At 40.9% G+C, this 22,508-nt stretch overlaps 2 protein-coding genes and 1 long non-coding RNA gene across 3 annotated transcripts; all 3 read left to right on the forward strand.

Annotated features, from left to right (window-relative positions):
• The first annotated feature begins 335 nt into the window (after positions 1–335).
• Positions 336–3,526, forward strand: LOC130743245 (uncharacterized). The gene is made up of 2 exons (XM_057595405.1): positions 336–487; positions 2,115–3,526. Exon 2 carries the CDS (start codon positions 2,678–2,680, stop codon positions 3,524–3,526), a length of 849 nt encoding a protein of 282 aa, XP_057451388.1. The 5' UTR covers positions 336–487; positions 2,115–2,677.
• Positions 3,527–3,873: 347 nt separating this feature from the next.
• Positions 3,874–6,289, forward strand: LOC130740340 (uncharacterized). The gene is made up of 2 exons (XR_009020107.1): positions 3,874–4,297; positions 5,925–6,289. It is a non-coding gene; the product is annotated as an uncharacterized LOC130740340 (long non-coding RNA).
• Positions 6,290–21,351: 15,062 nt separating this feature from the next.
• LOC130743249 (uncharacterized) lies at positions 21,352–22,173 on the forward strand. Its single transcript, XM_057595417.1, has one exon. It carries the CDS (start codon positions 21,352–21,354, stop codon positions 22,171–22,173), a length of 822 nt encoding a protein of 273 aa, XP_057451400.1.
• Positions 22,174–22,508: the final 335 nt, after the last annotated feature.

Here is a 22,508-nt window from a genome sequence, read left to right on the forward strand (position 1 = left end):
TGGGGAATAGGTCTTCTGTGCTAGGTTGTGTGACTCTGCAAAGAGTGAAAATTGATTGTCTGCAAGCGATTTTTCGCTTAAAAATTGATTGAAGTTATTGCTTAATCATATTGTATAGTTATGGAAATGCTATCTTATGATGAGCACTAACTGTTTGTTTGACTAAGCGTAGGATGGTAAGCCCTGTAACACCCCGTTTTTAATTAAAATAATGTTGGTATTTTATTTTAATTAAGATTATATTGTATGAGGGTTTAATAGGAGAGATTTTAGGATTTTTAGTTTAGCCCTTGAGGAATTAGGTTTAGATGGTTTAATAAGGATGGGGAAGCAGCTAAAAAAAAAAAAAATAAGAAAGAAGAGGACGCGTGAAAGAAGGAGAAAAAAAAAAAAGAAGAAGGTTGTGCGTGAAGTAGCAGGAAGAGAGGGAGAGCGGATCGGCTTCGGAGAATTCGATCGGGAACGGGGAGCTGCACTCAATCCAAAGGTAAGGGTGGGATTTTGAGTTTCTAATGGAATTATGGTGAATGATATTAGGGATTTGGGAGATGTAGAATTGTTTCTGTTAATGATGTTCTGGAAATCTGATTTGAAATCCATTGATTTTGGGATTTTCTTTTGTGTGATTGAACGGGGTGAGGGCAGAACCATAGTATGCTAGGAGTTTTGGGTTGAGGTTCCCTTTTGATTTTCTTTATGATCACGCACATAAGGACTGTTAGGTAGCATGCTTGTTAGGTTTTGTGTCTTGTTTGATGAGAAACAACTTTAATCACTTATTTTGGAACATAAAACGGACTGGTCATTTTCCTGGTATGAACCGTGACTTTCGAAGCCTTTTAGAGCCTGTTTAGAGTGCTCGAATAATGTTGCGTTGAACTGAGAAAGTGTAGGCCTTTGAAAGAGCTTTCTGGAATGATATGGTACATAATTTTTGGTTGAGAGACGAGGTCTGTAAGTTCAGTTTAGTAAACCATGTTTTTCTGCGCTCTGTATCTGCTATCTCTGCCAGTGAACTTCAACGTGATTTTTCACCTTGTTAATGTGCCCAGAAAATTCTTTGATGAACTAGAAAGAGGTAGAGTTTTCTGTTAGCTTTTCAAATTGAGGTCATTTGTAATTTTTGAACAAGTAACGAATCCTGTAGGTTATCTCTACTGAAATATGTTTCTGCTGTGAGCGTAATTCCTGAACTGCTATATGATTTATGCACGGATTTGATGATGCTGTGCTGCTGTCCAAAATTTCCTGGGCTGGACAGTACACTTCCAGACCTGTTTTCGCCCAGTTAGAGTGCTCAAATGAAGATGTGATCAACTAAGAAATTGTAGGACTTTAAGTTAGCTTTCTAGGCATATAAAATACATGATTTTTGGTTCAGTAACGAATTCAGGAGACCGCTTTTAGTGGCTGGTGTTCCTGCTGTTTTTCCAGATTACGGAAATTCTGATTGTTTTGGAAATATAATTAGATTTAGCTTACATGTTGTATGAAAGTTAGTGTCTTTATGTTCCATGTATTAGCTATGAGAATGATGCATGTGGCTGAACACCTTTAGCATGAAATCCATAATTTATTTACCATATGTGATAGCTTCTTCCATGATTGCATGCTTAAGTGAGTTGTTTCATTGATTTGGTGCCAAAATTGCCTAAGATGTCAGGGTAATTGTATAGTTGATAAAAATGCATGTGTGCTGAATTGTGTTGTTTTAAGCGATGTTAGTGATGTAGTGATATAGGCGCAATGCCTCATGTTGAAGTGATGATTATGAGATGTATACGTCCTTTTGAGTCGCATAGCATCTGCATACTCTGTGATGGCCTGTATTGGCGATTTGTGATGAAGGCTTATGCCTTGTGCCTCCAATAATTGGCAATTCGTGATGAGGGCTGAAGCCCTGTTGGTACCACATACATATGCATAGTCATTGTTGTGTTCGAATTGTATCCGAGTCGATGACGTTATTTGTGACTGTTTTAGTAACTGAGCTATATGAATATAAAAAGAAGTGGTGTGGCATTAATCTAGCATATTTATTGCCATTCTTATATTTATGATACTCGATATCTCACCCCTTCTGTTTGAATGTTACCCTTGTTGGTAACGTGCAGGTAATTAGGAGGAGTAGTCTATAGCCTTTATTTCGAGTTGGAGTCCTTGCTCTGATACGTAGCACTCGGGGGGGAAATGGACGCTTGTTTTCCTTCTGTTATAATTTGAATTAAGTTGTTATTTGAGAAGTTGTTTCTGTTTTAAGTTGTGGGCAAGATACTATGTTTTCTTTAAGTTTTAAAGACACTGGATTCGCTGCATAACTATTTGTCAAAGTGAACTAGTTCAAAGACTAATTAACTGTCACAAGAGCATTTAAGTTTATTTATGAGTTCATCTCAAAGTTTATGTGCTATGTATCTGTTACAGGAGCATTATGATAATGTTTTAAGTGATTATGTAATGCCCCATGAGTGTTAGAATTTTTATCACTCTGATATTTGCAATACATATACCGTTTAGAATTGGGGTGTTACATTAGTGGTATCAGAGCAATGGTTGGTCAGTGACCAAGTTTTTAGTATAATATATATTCTAATACTTACTGATACTCGATATGTGTAAGTAGCACTATCGAGCTGTTGTTTGATAAGAGTTGTTGGCTGTTTGGAGATTCAGGAAAATGGTTGCCGGAAGGAATGATGAAGCTATCGCTGAGGCATTGGCAATGTTGGTTGGCGCCATTGGGCAAGGTCAGCAAGCGAACCTTGGGAACCATAATCAGGATGAATTCCGTGCTTTGGGAAAGTTTCAGAGGAACAATCCGCCAACCTTTGAAGGAGCATACGACCCTGACAAAGCACAGGCATGGCTGAAAGCAATTGAGAAGATCTTTCGAGTCATGAATTGTACTGACGCGCAGAAGGTGCAGTTTGGCACCCATATGCTTGAGAAAGAAGCTGAAGATTGGTGGGACAACACTGTTCAGAGGTTTGAAGGTGATGGGATGGAGATTACTTGGGATCTTTTCAAGGGTGCATTTCTGGAGAAGTACTATCCAGAAGATGTGCGTGGAAAGAAGGAAATTGAGTTTCTTGAACTCAAGCAGGGTAATGGAACCGTGGCGGAGTATGCTACAAAGTTTGAGGAATTGATTAAGTTTTGTCCCCACTACAATACTGCCGAAGCTGAGAGATCTAAGTGTAACAAGTTTGTGAATGGTTTGAGACCTGAGATCAAGAAGGTTGTGGGATATCAACAGATTATCCGATTTTCTGACCTGGTTAACAGGAGTAGGATATATGATGAGGATAGCGGGGAAAGTGCTGCTCACTACAAGTCTTTGAAAGAGAAGAAAGAAAAGGGGCAATTCAGAGGGAAACCGTATGGGAATCCTGTTGATAACGGTAAACAAGAAGCTGGTAATGACAAGAAGCCGAGTGGGGGAGGAGCTCCTAATCCGGTTAGGTGCTACAAGTGTGGTGTTGAAGGACATCGTTCTCCTGAATGTCCCAATTCAGAAGCAACATGATTTAAGTGTGGCAAGCTGGGCCACAAATCCTTTGAGTGCCTAGAAGGTAAAACTGTGGCATGCTACAGATGTGGAGAGCAAGGTCACATCAGTACTAATTGTGACAAACCCAAGAAGGATCCTGCAAGGGGGAAGGTGTTTGCTTTATCTGGTGCTGAGACTACTACTGAGGATAGACTAATTCGAAGTACGTGCTTTATTAATGGCACATCTTTGATTGCCATTATTATTATGGGTGTGATGCATTCTTTATTTCATTGGAGCTTGAGAGTCAGATGAGAGAGTCCTACCCCGAATTGTTCGTTTAAGGAAATTTTCGAGGGCGAAAATTCTTAAGTGGGGGAGAGTTGTAACACCCCGTTTTTAATTAAAATAATGTTGTTATTTTATTTTAATTAAGATTATATTGTATGAGGGTTTAATAGGTGATATATTAATACTTTAATGAAATAAAATAATTTTTTTGTGATGCTGAGTGTGTTTTATGAAATGGAAGAGAGCTAGGGGGTGAAAGTTAGGATTAAAAATAGAGACAAGGACTAGGAGAGATTTTAGGATTTTTAGTTTAGCCCTTGAGGAATGAGGTTTAGATGGTTTAATAAGGATGGGGAAGCAGCTAAAAAAAAAAAAAAATAAGAAAGAAGAGGACGCGTGAAAGAAGGAGAAAAAAAAAAAAAGAAGAAGGTTGTGCGTGAAGTAGCAGGAAGAGAGGGAGAGCGGATCGGCTTCGGAGAATTCGATCGGGAACGGGGAGCTGCACTCAATCCAAAGGTAAGGGTGGGATTTTGAGTTTCTAATGGAATTATGGTGAATGATATTAGGGATTTGGGAGATGTAGAATTGTTTCTGTTAATGATGTTCTGGAAATCTGATTTGAAATCCATTGATTTTGGGATTTTCTTTTGTGTGATTGAACGGGGTGAGGGCAGAACCATAGTATGCTAGGAGTTTTGGGTTGAGGTTCCCTTTTGATTTTCTTTATGATCACGCACATAAGGACTGTTAGGTAGCATGCTTGTTAGGTTTTGTGTCTTGTTTGATGAGAAACAACTTTAATCACTTATTTTGGAACATAAAACGGACTGGTCATTTTCCTGGTATGAACCGTGACTTTCGAAGCCTTTTAGAGCCTGTCTAGAGTGCTCGAATAATGTTGCGTTGAACTGAGAAAGTGTAGGCCTTTGAAAGAGCTTTCTGGAATGATATGGTACATAATTTTTGGTTGAGAGACGAGGTCTGTAAGTTCAGTTTAGTAAACCATGTTTTTCTGCGCTCTGTATCTGCTATCTCTGCCAGTGAACTTCAACGTGATTTTTCACCTTGTTAATGTGCCCAGAAAATTCTTTGATGAACTAGAAAGAGGTAGAGTTTTCTGTTAGCTTTTCAAATTGAGGTCATTTGTAATTTTTGAACAAGTAACGAATCCTGTAGGTTATCTCTACTGAAATATGTTTCTGTTGTGAGCGTAATTCCTGAACTGCTATATGATTTATGCACGGATTTGATGATGCTGTGCTGCTGTCCAAAATTTCCTGGGCTGGACAGTACACTTCGAGACCTGTTTTCGCCCAGTTAGAGTGCTCAAATGAAGATGTGATCAACTAAGAAATTGTAGGACTTTAAGTTAGCTTTCTAGGCATATAAAATACATGATTTTTGGTTCAGTAACGAATTCAGGAGACCGCTTTTAGTGGCTGGTGTTCCTGCTGTTTTTCTAGATTACGGAAATTCTGATTGTTTTGGAAATATAATTAGATTTAGCTTACATGTTGTATGAAAGTTAGTGTCTTTATGTTCCATGTATTAGCTATGAGAATGATGCATGTGGCTGAACACCTTTAGCATGAAATCCATAATTTATTTACCATATGTGATAGCTTCTTCCATGATTGCATGCTTAAGTGAGTTGTTTCATTGATTTGGTGCCAAAATTGCCTAAGATGTCAGGGTAATTGTATAGTTGATAAAAATGCATGTGTGCTGAATTGTGTTGTTTTAAGCGATGTTAGTGATGTAGTGATATAGGCGCAATGCCTCATGTTGAAGTGATGATTATGAGATGTATACGTCCTTTTGAGTCGCATAGCATCTGCATACTCTGTGATGGCCTGTATTGGCAATTTGTGATGAAGGCTTATGCCTTGTGCCTCCAATAATTGGCAATTCGTGATGAGGGCTGAAGCCCTGTTGGTACCACATACATATGCATAGTCATTGTTGTGTTCGAATTGTATCCGAGTCGATGACGTTATTTGTGACTGTTTTAGTAACTGAGCTATATGAATATAAAAAGAAGTGGTGTGACATTAATCTAGCATATTTATTGCCATTCTTATATTTATGATACTCGATATCTCACCCCTTCTGTTTGAATGTTACCCTTGTTGGTAACGTGCAGGTAATTAGGAGGAGTAGTCTATAGCCTTTATTTCGAGTTGGAGTCCTTGCTCTGATACGTAGCACTCGGGGGGGAAATGGACGCTTGTTTTCCTTCTGTTATAATTTGAATTAAGTTGTTATTTGAGAAGTTGTTTCTGTTTTAAGTTGTGGGCAAGATACTATGTTTTCTTTAAGTTTTAAAGACACTGGATTCGCTGCATAACTATTTGTCAAAGTGAACTAGTTCAAAGACTAATTAACTGTCACAAGAGCATTTAAGTTTATTTATGAGTTCATCTCAAAGTTTATGTGCTATGTATCTGTTACAGGAGCATTATGATAATGTTTTAAGTGATTATGTAATGCCCCATGAGTGTTAGAATTTTTATCACTCTGATATTTGCAATACATATACCGTTTAGAATTGGGGTGTTACAAGCCCTGATCGAATGGCGATGGCAATAGCTACCATGATTGAGGCAATGATGAATCAGGCTGCTGAGGACGCTTACAGACGCGCTGAGGAGGCGGCACGTGAGCAACCTCAACCGCTAATCGAGGCGTCCAAGCACCAGCAAAGCAGGTTGGACCGAGCTAGAACTGGAGGGCCAGTGAGGTCAGGTTCTCAGGAGTACCGACCGTGGAAGCCATACCAGCATCTTGAGGGAAGAGACCCTGTTCCGGGATCACGTAAGTCGACGACCGCAACCATTGGCCAGAAGGCTGTGTCATGCTACCGTTGTGGAAAGCTTGGACACTACGCCTTTCAGTGCTCAGTGGCTGGAACAAAATGCTGGAAGTGCAGACAACGTGGACATTTGGCCGTGAACTGTAAGACGTTTCAGGCGGGATCGTCTGACAAGAAGATGAAGGGCAAGTTTCCTGCCATAGCTGGAGGTGCAAGGAAACAAGTGTCGTGTTTCAGATGTGGGGAGCCGGGGCACTATGTTAATGCTTGTCCCGACACGAGGCCCAAATGCCTTAATTGTGACCGAATGGGGCATAATGCCGGTCAGTGCAGAGCACCCAAGACGGAGCCAACCCTGAACACTGCTCGTGGAAAGCGTCCTGCTACTAAGGCAAGAGTCTACACCATGGACGGTGAGAGAGCTGAGGGGTTTGTCAGAGGAGAGCGCAAGAACGATGGTAACCTTCTAACCATTCCTTCTCATTTCAGTATAATATATTCCATCACTCTCGTAGCGTGTGCAAACACACCTAACTTATTTATACTGTCTAAGTTTCGACCTTATAGTTATTACGCCTATTAATACCTTATTTGACCGTAGCTAGTATTTTAGCTATAAAAGTTATACGAGGTTTAGAATGACACGCTAAGCTTAGAAAGTAGTCTTCTACCGATGCGTTTAAAAGGAAGCTAGAAGCTGAAGAATGAATCTCATAGAGATTTCTTATGGATAGTATACGTATGATGTCGAGGGCGTGTAGTTCCGTAGCGGAATCGTTGAGGATGTGATGTCAGGATATTTGTGACTATTGGATGATAGGAACTCATTGACTGTTCCAGTGGGCTCTTTCTAAATTTCACCTTCGATGTATTAGGCTTGATAAACTTAATATTGAGGGGGTGATATTCGGAATCACAGCTGGATAGGGACTTTGATAGAAGGATGTGTAAGATGAATTTGAATTGATCGAGGATTAGTCGGATTTGGGAGGAAAGTTCGTGTTAAGTAATTGATTTTCTTTGGGAAGGAGTTGTCATTGTAAGAGATGAATGTTCTCTTAGGAAATGTTGGAGAGCTACAGAGCATTAGAGGTCCAAACTTGGTGAAGGTTCAGGTTTTAAGTCTATGAATTGTTGTCTTAAGTTTCTAGGACTCGAGGTTGGTTAGAATTTGATAGAGAGATTAAGAAGTTGATTGACGAGATGGTGATCAAGTTACAAAAAGGGGAAGGTTAGTATTAAGATGAACACTTGAGGTTGTCACATTTGGACAAGTTGCTTAAAGTCTAAGAGTGAATGAAACTCGTTATGGATTTCGGTGATACAAGCTAGAGATTAGCGAGTGAATTTTGCTAAGTGGAATGAGAATCTTAGGGTAAAGATTGACTTCAGAAGCTTGAGATCATATTCGAGTAAGAGTTTTAGTGGTGTTATCATTGATGATTGTAGTTAAACCTCGGCAAGTTGAAAGATGATATGTCTGTTGAGACGCCGTTGGTCAACATTGGGACTAGAAGAGTGAAACAATCGAAGAGAAAGCAGAGTGTTTTAGTGAAAATTATTTGGAATAAAGACACGGACGGTGTTATGTGAGAGATAGAGGAAAAGATCAAGGAATAATATCCAGAACTATTACTGACCCTTAAGTTTCGAGGACGAAACTTTCGTTTTGGGGGGTAGTAATGTAAGACCCAAGATTTTAAGCTTAGAATAAGTGGAAGAGATTTCCATTTACGATTAGGGTTGATGTAATGTGAAAGGAAACCTGAACGAAAGTTTATTAAATGAAATATATTTATGAAGGAGAGAGTTCAGGAAAAGTTCAAGGATTGCATTATGATCGATAAAAGTTATAGCACGATCGTTACACGCTTAAACCTAGGTTAGAAACCCTAGTATATAGCTAATTTTCACTTTTAGGCACGATAGCAGTTAATTCCAAAAATCTTCAGAGAAATGTTAGAACTTCTCTTTTTCCATATATCAAAATCGTTTCGAGGCGAAACTCTAGGATCTACGAACGTCCGATTCCAATCATCGGAAGTTTGCCGAAACCGAAACCCTGGTATTTCAAAACCCTAGAATTTCTCGACAATGAAGACTTTATCTATTCAGAGCTTCAAATGAATATTCTACAAGCGTACACCCATTTCTCTTGATGATTTCAATCTTTCTTCCGAAGGAAGTTTTCTATTCCGACATTCGAGGCAAAAAGCAACTTATCGGGTAAAATAGTTTTACACCGACTTTGCACCGACTTTGCATTAGTTGCCAAAAATACAAGGAGACCTCTTTATAGTTTTGGAATCCTTTTGCCAAAACATATCTATTAATTCACGGAGAATGACGCCGGAAAAATCTGATTCGCGAAACTTTCATTTTCCCGCGAATTACCATTTTCTATATATAGCAAGAAAGGTGAGAAAAATTACAAGAACTCCTCCATTTTCTCTCCAAGGCCGCGAGCTCCATAGAAGGAAGAGGAAGAAGAGCTTTTCTTCAAACCTTACTTGATCGTCGATCAATCAGTTGCTGCTTCAAGGCTTCAAGGTATAGTCGCTAATCCTTACCTCCGATCGCTTTTTCCATAGCTTTTCTGTAGAGTTTTCTGAGTGGATAGTTTATGGGTTTTTGCAAAACTATCCTGAATCTTTCATTTCTGATTCTAAACCTCTTCTATATGTGCCCAAGATCACTTCTGCCGGATTAGATTTTCCGTTATGTCGCCGGAATTCCGCCGGAATCAATTCTAGCCTAAAATACCCATTTATGTAGTTTTTGAGTAAAGTTCCAACCTTTAGGCTGTAAACTATCGCCTTAGCTTAGTGCTAGTAGGATTAGTTGTCATGAACGTCGTTGGTGACGTCCCTGCAAAATTTTATTTTTGGGATTTCAGTTTTGAAAATCCTAAGTTAAAAATCATGACCAAAATACCCCTGCGACAGTTTTTGATCCGATAATTTTTCCGAGTTCAGAATACCCTTAGTTACGGCTTATGAAAGCATAGGAACCAAGTTTGATCGAAGAAAAATCGAGCCCCTTAATTGTGAAAAGTGGCCGAGCCTATTAGAGGGGGAGGAAGAAATTTCCTTTTTCCGAAAACTTGTCTTTCGCGCTAGATTATCGTACCTTAGAGTATAGATTACTTCGAGTAACCTTAGTAAGTATCGATAACTTAGTTTCCGATAGATTCTTATAGTATTCTGTGATTTCATTGTAAAGGTACTTTTGAGGATTTCCCCGAGGACCAACACTTTGAGTGCGAGGAAGCACTAGTTGATCATTCTGGAGAACTTTCAGGTGAGGGCTTCTCACTGAATCTCTAGTTAATGCTTAGGGTCGATGTTTCGACATTGTTTACTGTTTATGCACTGAGATTGTGTGTGATTGAAAATGTTTTCTGAGGCTTCGGCTGACAATGTAGATGATTCATCTACTTAATGTTTTTGAAGATTGACTTACATGCTATGTGCTATGTGGGTAATCTAGGATGTGTGGTGCATGCTTTATATGCTAAGTGCTAAGTGTTAATGTTGAGATTTCTTGATATATGACATGTTGTTGATTGTGATGATTTAAATATGCTTTACACTGGAAAATCTGAGATTCTGAATGGTGAGAATAGCGGGCAGGTCATGCCGATTTTATTTTGAGAGTTTTGAGAAAGTTTGATAGGACGAACGAGGTTCGGGCCTTGATTTTGTTTAGTGGATCGAGACATCCTCTGGAAGCGACTTGGGATTGGGAGATCCTGCAAATGTATAAGACTTGCGATAAGACAAAATGGAATCTATTTTATAAAGAAAACTCATAAGACCTTAAATAACCTCTAAATCTTTAAGTAATGATAACAACCTCGAAGGAAGGCATTGGAAGTAAAATCTTAATTTTGGAAAACGAGGAGTGTCGTCGGATCCAAGTGTTGAGTATGTTGTCGTTGTGCTGTTGGAGCAGCGTTTGATGTTGTGCTGTTGGAGCAGCGTTTACTGTTGTGCTGTTGGAGCAGCGTGTGTTATTGTGCTGTTGGAGCAGCGTGTGTGGTGGTGCTGTTGGAGCAGCTATGTGTCGTTATGAAGTGTGTCTTTTGGTCGCAGAATCGACTTTACCTTAGGGTAAGCTTTTAGAGACTTTAACTTCCCTAGAACACGTGGCGACGTGTCGAGTGAGGTCGGAGACGTTGTTTGACTAATCATTTTGCATACATGCAACATTAATGAGGTATTAACACAGGACGTACTCTGGACCTCGTCGGTTTCCAAAATGGTCATAAGACCCGGAATGCCGTGAAAGAGCGTTTGTAGACGTCTCTTGTAGCAGACCGAAATGGCAGACCTACGGGTTTACTGCTGATCTGACTACCCTGTGGGAGTAAGAGACATCACGGGCCGAAATGGCACCACCGTGGCTGGTGAAGGGCTGATCCGATGATGTCCATCCGTTCCGGATTGCATATTGGTTGACTGGGTTAACCTGCATACATATCACGCAACATGCATACTGACTTAGTTGATGAGTGTGGTTGCTATTTGATAAACTTACTTGGAACATGCTAATTGTTATTATTGTCGTTATGATTTTGTGGAACATGCAACCCTAGGAATGATATCTCTAGTTATAAGCCTAAGTGGCTATCTATTATTTGTACCTATTGGGTTTATTATCTACATAGTTCTTTAGAGTTGACCCTCGCGTCTTCTGTGTGTGTTTTGGCGGACAACGCCTTTTGTCAGATGAATATTGCGGACTGGTACACCATGGTCCACCCTTCGGGGGGATTAGGTATGAGATGATCGATCAGGACGACCCCGGGTCGTGGGTGGTTGACCCCGCGAGCCACCGAGCGACGTATTCGGGGCGTATCATGGAGGATCACGTGGACAGTGGAGGACTCTTGAGGTCAGGAGTGTTGAGGCGATGCTCTATCAGCTTCAACTTGCCACCGGGCGTTCACTGCGGACCAGGATTCGGAGGAGCACCGCCGCCACCGTCATCTTCAGAGGAGGAGGATCCCTCAGAGGAGATTCCAGTGGAAGTGCCCTCGGCAGGGTCTAGTGCACCCTCTGTTGCGATCATTGATGATCAGGGTTCGGGCCCTAAGCCCGTGAGTCCAGCGGCGGAGCGCACTGCGGTTGCGAGGGGAGGACGGATAGGGTTAGTAGACTTGGTCGTTCTGGATTCTGATTCAGACGACGATCATGCTAGCACATAGTTTTGAGTGTTAGTATGAGCTCCTCGAGTTAGGATTAGTGTAGGAGTAGAGTTTTAGCTCTGACAGTCTTGCTTCATTTGTTACTTAGGGGACAGGGTAGATCCGCCTATAGCTTTTTGTGTGGTTTCCTTACGGGAATCACAGAGAGTTGGTTGGACTTAGGAGGTCTTATTTTCAGGCCATTGGGTCAGCTGATTCTCAGTTTTGAGGGATGGTGTTGCGGGCACTTCACCCTTTTCATTTGGTTTGTATATATTGCCTACGGGCGTTACAGTTTTCTTTCCGTCACTGGAGGTTACTCGTGACGAGGTTGTTACTTACAGCGGGGGCTGTTTATATATTGTATATTAGTTCTATTGCTTTTCGCTTTTGGGTTTTATTTAATTCAGTCTTGTCTTAGTTATTATCGAAAAAAAAATATTTCACGTTTTTCCGCATTAAGTTTACTTTTGGTTACTAAAGTGACGCCACCGAAATCGGGGTGTTACATCAAACACCATCCATGTCCCTCCTCCCATGACCTTAGTCTTATCTTCCTCGCTGTCAAACTTCACCATGAAGAAGCCACTTCCCACATCTAGGAGTTCAAAATAAACAAAAGTGAGTTGGATAAAAAAATAATTAATTAAAATTAGGCTTAAATACTCTAGAAGTCCCTGAAATTGTATGACGTATGAAAATAAGTCCCTGAAAAATATTTTTCCTATTTGGGATCCCTGGATTTTTTTTTAATTTAAATAAGTCATTACCCGTGTTATGTGCTTATGTGGCTCTTATTTTGCACAGTCATCAATTCCAAGTGTATTTTGTATTTCTCTTATATTCCAACTGTGTTAAATGAATTATGATTAATTAATAACTTTATTCTTAATTCCGAGAGATTATATTAGGTTAAGAGGGAGACGAAGAGAAAATTAAGGGGAGAAGAAGAGAAAATTAAGCCCAGCTGCCCAAGCATTACTTGCAACCTTGAATCCTTCTTAGAAAATCTGACCTTAAATCCTTCTTAGTAAACACCAACCCAGAAACATAACCAAAACACCCTAAACCTAGCGACGCCAACCCCCTCCCCCACCCCACCCCACCTGCAACCCGAAATTTGGCGCAAGAGGATAACACTCTAGTGGCTTTTAACTTTTAAGCACCCTCTAGAAGGGATGAGTTTGCTGATGACATGAGTGTCGCCTCAGTAAAATCCTATTTTTGTGTCATATCCTTCTTACAAAACCTTGTTTGGGCTTTTGCTTTCTGGGTTAAATGGACTTATTATTAACCTTGGGATTTATTGTTGGTTTACTTGAGAGAAAGGGTTTAGGGTTACGAGAGAACCAAGTATGGTGGTCAGTTTCAGATCTAAAAAATGTTGAGAGGCAGTTTCAGTCTCCTCGCTCTCCGTTACCTTTGGGTGCCTCCTAGGCTTGGCGGCGTTCGCTGGTTCTGTTCTTCCGATAAGGAACTGAGCAATTACAATCCCATTATGGTTGTCCCTTCTGAAAGCGAAGCGAAAGAAATATTCGAAAAGTGGTGCAAGGAATATGAGAAAACATACTCTTCCGAAGGACCTCGCTGCTTTGGCCCCACTCATTTTGCTGATCTAACCAGGGAAGAATGTGAGTGCTATTATGGTGATGAATCCAACTCATCCGAGGATGAAATGGATTGATCGCCAAGGTTAATCTTGGGAGTTTCTTTTATTTTCCATTAATTTAATTGTGTTACTGCTAGTATGATAACTTAATGTTTATTTTATTTTCCAATTTCGGGTATATAATGTGTGTGGAGATTGCAGGGAGGGGATGGGGAGGGATTTTAAACCGTATTATGTTTGGATGGGGACGTGGATGATTATTTACTAACTTTGCAGCCTGCCAAAAACTAATTGTGTCACCATCGTTTGTTGTTGAGTCCATTTGCTTGGATGCTCTAGTGTGTGTTCTTGCCGGTTAGTCTTCCTCTTGTAACAAAAAAAAAAATCTCAGAGTCTCCGTAATCTTTGGCTTCATCAGCCTGGATCCGAGGAACTTCTCATACAAGGTGATAAAGAACGTTCATGCTGTGCCACATTTCATAGGTGAGTGGGTGACATTGTCATCACCTTTAAGGATGGCACCGGGGAAGAACAATTGTAAGTGAGGCACCAGTAATCACCAAAGACAGTTTTGTCCAACAAAATGATTTCTCTTCAATTCCTCCCACTTCTAATTTTTAGAATTTTAATCTTTGTACTTTTTATTTTTTGAATTAGATGAAGAACAACATGAAAATACGTGAGTCGTATAAAATTGATTGGGTGTTGATAAGAGAAAACTTTTACCCTTTATGAGAAGAGGCTGGAATGCTTTCCCATGACTTACTTAGTGCCTAGTGTAATAGGTTGTCATGTCATTAATAATCGCTCTAAATTTTAAAATTTACATCTTAGTCCCTTAAAAAATTTCATTATTTATATAATTGAAGCTAATGGTTCATTTTCCTTTCCCGTGAAGTTTAAGGTTAATTATCAAATTGGTCATATTTTTATGAAGTCGTTTGCGTTTGGTTCCTCAACGGAAAATGTAATTGCTCAATGCTATATTGTTTTCTTGTGCATTTGGATGAAGAAGCCAAATATTAATTGATATGGACCAGTTGAAGTAGTGAGTAAAAAAAACATGGGCTGCGTGGAGTGAAAACATGTTGCCACGTGACAAGAATGGTAATGGGTAGGGTACTATAGTACCCATCCTCATACCCGAGTTTTTAAAAAGTACATGTATCCGTCCCCATACCCGCGTGGGTAGCTACCTGAATGTCCGTTCCCGTACTATATGGGTACATACCTATATGTCCGTACCCGTGCCCGTTACCCGCAATTTAGTTAATGAAATTTTTACTTTTTAAAAAAAAACTGTTATTATAAAATAAAAATCATTAATTAAAAATACAAATAATCATTCGAGTATTTAAGAAGTAAAATTATTTAAATAAGTATAAATTTTATAAAAAAAATAAGTGAGAATTGAAGTTTTAAATTTATAAATTTAGATTATTAATAAACTCCTAAAGTTGTCGGTTAATAATTTATTTTAAAAATAAGTGAGAATCATTATGAACCATATATATAATATAGACTTCACGTGCGTATTTTTTAAGAGAAGTTAGGAAGTTATACTTTATGTTTATTAGAATATACTACCAATTATGGGTATGTATATGTATAATATGTGTGTGCGGGTATGGGGTGGGTTGGGTGGTTGGGTACTATAGTACTCATACCCGCATGGTCGCATCAATTAATTTTTGCGGGTATTTACTATACCCAACCCCATACCCATTTAGCGGGTTTTTACCTACCCATTGTAGGTATTTTTTACGGGTACCCAATAGGTACTGGATCCATTGTCATCCCTACCACATGAAGACAAAAAGACACTTGTCTCACATAGAAGCTGAAATGAGAATATACATAATGCAAGAGGAGGCTCAGATTCGGGAGCAAACACAAGTTCTTGTAAGGCTGTGAAAATCTGTGATCAATGGAAAAAGAGGGCGAATGGAAAAAAGTGGGGGAAGAAGGACCTCAGATCTCAAAGATGGAGCCCGCGACACGCGGTGCATACGATTGTGGAATGTATGGTACTGAAAAAGAGCAACCACAAACACAAAACAAGCCACCAGCAAGTCAGAGTCAGAGTGTTGATGGACCTGTTGATAAAGACACTATCAAGCCTATATACAATCCTCCTCCTTCATCTGGGGACCGAGATATAGATATCACTGGCCAGCAGTGGCGGACCTAGAAAAAATAATATGAGAGGGCAAAAGATTTCTAACATAAATTAAATTATTTAATTAACAATAGACACATATATACATAAAAATAATTATTAAACTTACATATACTCATTAAAAATTCATTAAAAATTTATTACTCCATAATGTTGGAAATTTGCTTTTTCATTTTTTTATTCTCGGGTTAATTTTACTTTAATTACCTTTTTTATTTATCATTCTAAAAAATGTTTCTCTAGAAGAGCGGCGTGCGTCTGCTTCGATTAGCTTTGATCTGGGTCGTGGGTCTTGGATCTGATGTGGAGATCTTCGAAGAATCCGCTTCGACGGCTCCAAGAAGTCGCCCAAACGTGAACTCGATGGAGACGAGGAACAACAACCTCCTTTAAAGAAGCGGAAGTCGCTCTCCTCTCTCAGTGCCGCGAATCAGGATTCGCCGACATTGCTGAGTTGTGGAGGTTGGGATTGCTGGGTTTGCTTATGGGTTAGGATTAGGATGATGAAGATTATTAGTTTTTTGGATTACATAAGATTATTATTTAGTTTTTTATATTGTAGAAGATGATTAGTTTATTACTGATTTTTTTTATTTTAATTTTGTATTATCTTTTTTTATTTTATTTTAATTATCATTAAATTGAATAAGAAAGAGGAACATACGCATTAAAAATCTAAGCATTAAAATGAATAAAAAATCCACGTGGAATTGGTGACTGCGCAAAGTTCGAGTCACATAAGCACCTAACACGGGTAGGGGCTTATTTAGATTTTTTTCCCCCAGAGATTCCAAATCGAAAAAATAATTTTCAGGGACTTATTTTCATATGCCATATAATTTCAAGGACCTCCAGAGTATTTAGGCTTTAAAATTATATGAATTTATAATATTGTTAGGTGAAATCACAATAGTAATTATAAGAAATTTAACACTAATATTATTTTGTTTGAAGTTATTAATGGTTTTAAATTTACAATTTGAAATTGTTAGATATTATTAACAGGTATTATGAAGTTTTTTTAAAATGTTAATATATTCCGAGTCAAATGGTTCAATCAGTGACCCAGGGGTTCGATCAGTGACTCATTGACCCAGTAATCTTACCGAGTTGATGACCGGTCGAGTTTAATAACACCGCATATAATTAGTATTAAAGAAATAATAGTGTGATGAATAAAAGATGTTTCTTTAATTTTGGATGGAAGTCTTTGACCAATTTACCACTTGCATGCCACATGGAAATTTTCTAGAAGTTCAGGTTTTTGTCATGATTGCTTTTCTTAACAAATGGGCGAGGAATATTTATCTGTTCATATTATTTTTATAGCAGGTCACGCCCTGTTTCACATGCTATAAGTCTATTTATTTACAATAAAGCAATGTAATTATAGCCATGTTTTTGTCTGCTAGGGTTTCCCTCGATGGAAAGCTTTGATGTGGCGGCGCCGCCTTTGACCGCCAGGGTTTGACTCTGTCTGCCTCGTTTTTTCCATAGGGATCCGAGCAGTCTGGCTTTCAGTGCCTCAGTGACTCTCTCTTTACTATTTCTATTTTTGGCTTCGCAACCTTATGCCCCTCACTACGCTTCACGCTCTTTCGCGGTTGGAATCACTTATGGCCGGAATGGCACTTGAAGAATTGGAACCAGATTTCGAGCTTGACGGTGATGAAGGGGAGGTGCTCTATGTTGGCCCCATGGAAGTCGACCCAAACTTGGGTACTGATGAGTGGCTGATTGGGAGGATTCTCTCCCCACACAAGGTGGAGCCGGGGATCTTCAGGAATGTGATGCTCCGACTGTGGGAGTCCAGGAATTGCACAGAGATCAAGAACGTTGGCCTGAACTTGTTCTCTTTCCGGTTCGCCTCGGCCAAGGATAAGGAATTGGTCCTCCATTCTGGCCCTTGGATTTTCAACAAGCATCTAATTGCCTTGACCTCTTTTGATCTTGCAGTTAATCCAGCCAGCATCCCTATAACAAGAGTCCCAATCTGGGTTCAATCTCATGGGCTACCTTACACGATGAGGAATGAAAGAATGGCTCGATCACTGGGAGGAAAATTTGGTGGTTTTCTGGAGTGGGACAAGTATGAGGTGCGACGCTATGGCATTAGTCTCCGGATTCGAGTGTGGTTGGATATCACTGCTCCTTTGAGAAGAGGGCAGATGGTAACAGTCCAAGGTGGAGCACCAGTTCGGGTCTCTTTCAAGTACGAAAAAATCGTTAATTTCTGCTTCCGTTGTGGAATGATTGATCATGTGCTCGCTGATTGCGTTTTGCCTGATTATGGCTCTCCAAACCGATATGGCTACTGGCTCCGTGGTGATACCGAGCGACGGCGTGGTGCTCGGAGGGGTGGGGGAAACTTGAGGTTGGAGGATGACGAGCTACAGGAAAAGAATGAAGAGTATGAAGATGAGAACCATGTTGATGTTAATGGGGATGTGCACGAAACTAGAGATACAGGGAATGATTTGGGGAAGACGAGTGTCGTGGAGGAATCAGCCATGAAGGTTAACTCAGCTGATGATAAAACCGAGCCTCATGCACAACAAAAGGAGAAAAAGAACTCTAAAGAGGAGGTAGACAACAACAGGAGGAATGGTAAAGGCAAAGCAGGGTCTGACTTTGCTTTTGGTAGCCAATGTGTGCATGGGAACAATAGCCCATGGAAACGGCAACCAAGAAGTGGTGCACGAGGGGTTCAAATCCGAGAGGGAGGAGGTGCTCATCACGAGGGTGATCACAAGAAAAGGTCAAGCGTGTCTTCTTCCTTGCTTGGCCCTTGTAGCACTGGTTTTTCACCTCCTTTGAAGAAGAAACACACTGATTCTGGATTGGGGATGGCGGGGCCTGCTAAGCAGCTCCACCCACCTCAATGAAGATCCTAGCTTGGAACTTTCGGGGGCTTGGGAACCAACCGGCAGTTAACGCTTTGAAGCGGCTTGTTTGCTCAAAAGATCCCGACGTGGTGTTTGTCATGGAGACTAGGTGGTATACAACTGAGGCGTCAAATCAAAGAGGTATGGGAAGTTTGTCAAATATTTTCCCGGTTCAATGTGCGGGGCATGGACGTTCATGAGCTGGTGGCCTTTGTTTGTGGTGGAGACAAGAGATTTAGGTGGAGATTTTATCAGCACTATTTTGCACCCTGAGGACCTTTTCCCTATGACTGTGGTTTTTGTGTATGGATTTCTGGAGGCCGGCGTAAGGATGAGACCTGGAGACTTGTGAGTAGACTGGTGACTGATTACTTAAAACCCTGTCTGCTAGTGGGTGATTTTAATGATATTCTTTCCCCAAGGGACAAACTTGGCGGTGATCCTCCCGACTTGAGACATCTCCAGTTGGTCAATCAAGTGTGCACGACTTTGAGTTTGCATGAGGTTGATTTTACAGGTTATCGCTACACGTGGTCCAATAAGCGGGTGGCTCCTAGGACCATTCTGGAGCGGCTGGATTATGCTCTTACTAATGATGTTTAGGACGATCTGTGGCCATTGACGGTGGTTACTCATCTACTGAGGTATCATTATGACCATAATCCTATTTTATTAACTTGTGGCTCTCGCAGGGTTCGAAAGGAGATGAGGAGGGAACATAGGTTCCGCTTTGAAGAGCTGTGGTTGAGCGAGGGAGATGAGTGTGCAGAGATTGTTACTAAGACCTGGTGCCGTGATACAACAAATGTGTTGGCAAAAATTTCAGAGCTTAGTGGAGTTCTTGATGACTGGGGGCGCCAAAAATTTGGGGATCTTCCACGGAAGATTTCTGATACTCAAGGGATGCTCCAGGAGCTGCAGCGGCAGACCCAGGATGAGCATGTGATCAAGGCTACTCATGAGGCAAAAAAAGAACTAAACAGGCTATTAGCACAAGAAGAACTCTGGTGGAGCCAGCGGTCTCGCACAACTGGGCTTCAAAACGGAGAAAAAACACTAGGTTCTTCCACCAAAAAGCCTCTCTGTGCAGGAAAAGGAATATGATTGAGTTTATTAAAGATGATCGAGGACGAGAGTTTGATGGTGATAGAGATATCTCACATGTCCTTATGGACTATTTTATGCAACTTTTTGCATCTTCCAACCCTTCGGGGATTGATGAGGCCACTGACATGGTAGCGGGAAATATAACACAAACTCACCTTGAGGTGTTATCCGACCCTTTTTCGAGAGAAGAGGTTGAGGATGCGCTCTTCCAAATGCATCCAACGAAGGCCCCAGGCGCAGATGGCCTTCCGACATTTTTTATCAAAAATTATGGGGAGTTATTGGAGATGATGTGGTGCGTTTCTACTTGCAGGTTCTCAATGGTCAAGCCTCGCCAGGTACCATTAATCATACTTTAATTGTTCTGATTCCTAAGATTAAGAAGGCTGAGCATGCTACTCACTTTAGACCGATCAGTTTATGTAACGTTATTTTCAAAATAGTGATAAAGACAATTGCCAATAGACTGAAATTGATTTTGCCTGACTTAATATGTGAAGCTCAGAGTGCTTTTGTGCCTAATAGGCTCATTACAGATAATTCCCTTTGTGGCACATGAATGTTTTCACTACATGAAAAAGAAAATTACTGGCCGGAATGGCATTATGGCTCTGAAACTTGATATGTCGAAAGCTTATGACCGAATTGAGTGGTATTTCCTGCGTTCTGTTATGGAAAAGATGGGGTTCCCCCCTTCCTGGGTGAGTTTGATTATGAGCTGTGTCTCAACTGTTTCTTTTTCCATTATGCTTAATGGTAATTCCGAACCCGCTTTTGCACCAGCTCGTGGCCTCCGGTAGGGGGATCCACTATCACCATATTTGTTCATTCTGTGTGGAGAAGTCTTTTCAGCTTTAATTGAAAAATCAATTTTATTTGCAAACCTGAGTGGCATTCGTGTCGCGCGAGCGGCACCTGTAATCTCTCATTTACTTTTTGCAGACGATAGCATTTTGTTTGCCAAGGCTGATGTGAATAAAGCCCGAACCCTGCAGGCTATTTAAGCCACGTACGAGCGAGCTTCCGGACAAGTTATCAACCTTGATAAGTCCATGCTCTTAGTAAGCCGCAATGTGCCAAGTACTAGATTTGATGAGCTTAAACAGCTTCTGAATGTCAAGGAAGTCGAGAGCTACGACTAATATCTGGGGTTGCCAACTGTCATTGGTAAATCTAAGACACAGATTTTCAATTTTGTCCGAGAACGTGTATGGAAAAAATTAAAAGGCTGGAAAGAAAAAGCTCTTTCACGAGCAGGGAGGGAAACTTTAATAAAATCAGTTGCTCATGCAATTCCCTCATATGTTATGTCATGTTTCATTTTACCAGATGGTATTTGTGCAGAGCTAGATAGCATGATTTCCAAGTTCTTTTGGAGTGGTGATGTTGGCAGGCGTGGTATGCATTGGACCAGTTGGAAGAATTTGTGTAAAATCAAAGCGGATGGTGGTTTGAGCTTTAGAGACTTCAAGTCCTTTAATTTGTCCTTAGTGGCTAAGAATTGGTGGCGTATTCATACTCACCCGGATACTTTACTAGCGAAGGTGTTCAAGGGGGTGTATTTTTCGAGAGGATCGGTGTGGGGAGCCCGGATGGGTTATCGCCCTAGCTACGCTTGGACTAGTATCCTTAAGACTAGTTGGATCTTTGAAAGAGGTGGTTTGTGGCGCATTGGAGATGGTTCAAAAGTCTAGGCTTGGACAGATAAATGGTTGCCGAATGGAGTCCCACTCACCTATCGTCTTGATGTGGCAGAAGCTCTTAGCATTGTTCGGGTTTCCGATATGATCATGGATGGTCCAAAGCGCTGGAACCGAGAGTGGATTGAGGAAATTTTCCATCCTGCTACAACTTCTCATATCCTTGCCATTCCGTTGGATTTTCATGGTGGTGAAGATGTTATATCTTGGCCTTACACAGCTGATGGCCAATACACATCAAAGACAGGGTATAGTTATATTTGTGGCTTACTAGCCTTGGAGGTGGCTTCATCATCTTCCTCGATGAATTCGACCTTGCCGCCAAATTTGTGGCGAAAATTATGGGCTACTGGCGCGCTTCCTAGATGCAATGAGACAACTTGGAGAGCGATACGAGGTTTCCTTCCAGTTCGCGAGCAACTCTTCCAGCGACATGTCGACACAGATCCCAGCTGCATTCTTTGTGGGCATGTTAGCGAGTCTACGGAGCATATCTTCATGCGGTGTCCGGCGGCCATGGCGATTTGGTATGCTTCTCCCCTCTCCCTTAGAGTTGAGAACGTGCCTTCTTTCCAGGCGTTGTGGATGTCGTTCCTGCAGGAGCAGCAATCCGAGGTGGTAGCTTTGGCTCAGACATTGATATATCAGATTTGGGAGGTGAGGAACAGGGTTTTGTTTCGTCAGGGCCGGTTGGTGGTTTCAGAGGTCCTTGACCGAGTTATGGGTATGGCAGCGGAGTGTTCTACCAGGGCCCGTGAGGGGACACCGACGAGCATAGTTGTATGGCGGAGGCCTCCAGAGCGAGTGGTTAAGCTGAATTTTGATGCTTCTTTTGGGGACGGTAAGGTGGATGGCTTGGGTATGATTGCTCGCAACCATAGGGGTGAAATCATGGCAGCAGCTACCCCCTAACCGGTGCCTACTATTTCATCTCTTTTGGCGGAGGCGTGTGGTTTAAGGTGGACGTTGCGGTTGGCGACTAAGCTTGGCTTTCGACGGGTTTGTTTAGAGACAGATTGTCTCCAGTTATTCCAGTGGTGGCAGAAGGAGGTCGTGGGTCGTTCCTATTTAGATAATATTCTTAGAGATTGTCGTTCTTATGTTTCGTCTTTTAATTTGTTTACTTTGTCTTTTGTTAGACGTTCTGGTAATGCGGTTGCAGACTTTTTGGCCAGGAATGCTTCTACCTATGCGGATTGTGTATGGGTGGAAGAAGCTCATGCTGCCGTTATTGGCTTGATAAACTT

This window comes from Lotus japonicus, chromosome 1 (genome assembly GCF_012489685.1).
Source record: "Lotus japonicus ecotype B-129 chromosome 1, LjGifu_v1.2".
NCBI classification, from domain to species: domain Eukaryota; kingdom Viridiplantae; phylum Streptophyta; class Magnoliopsida; order Fabales; family Fabaceae; genus Lotus; species Lotus japonicus.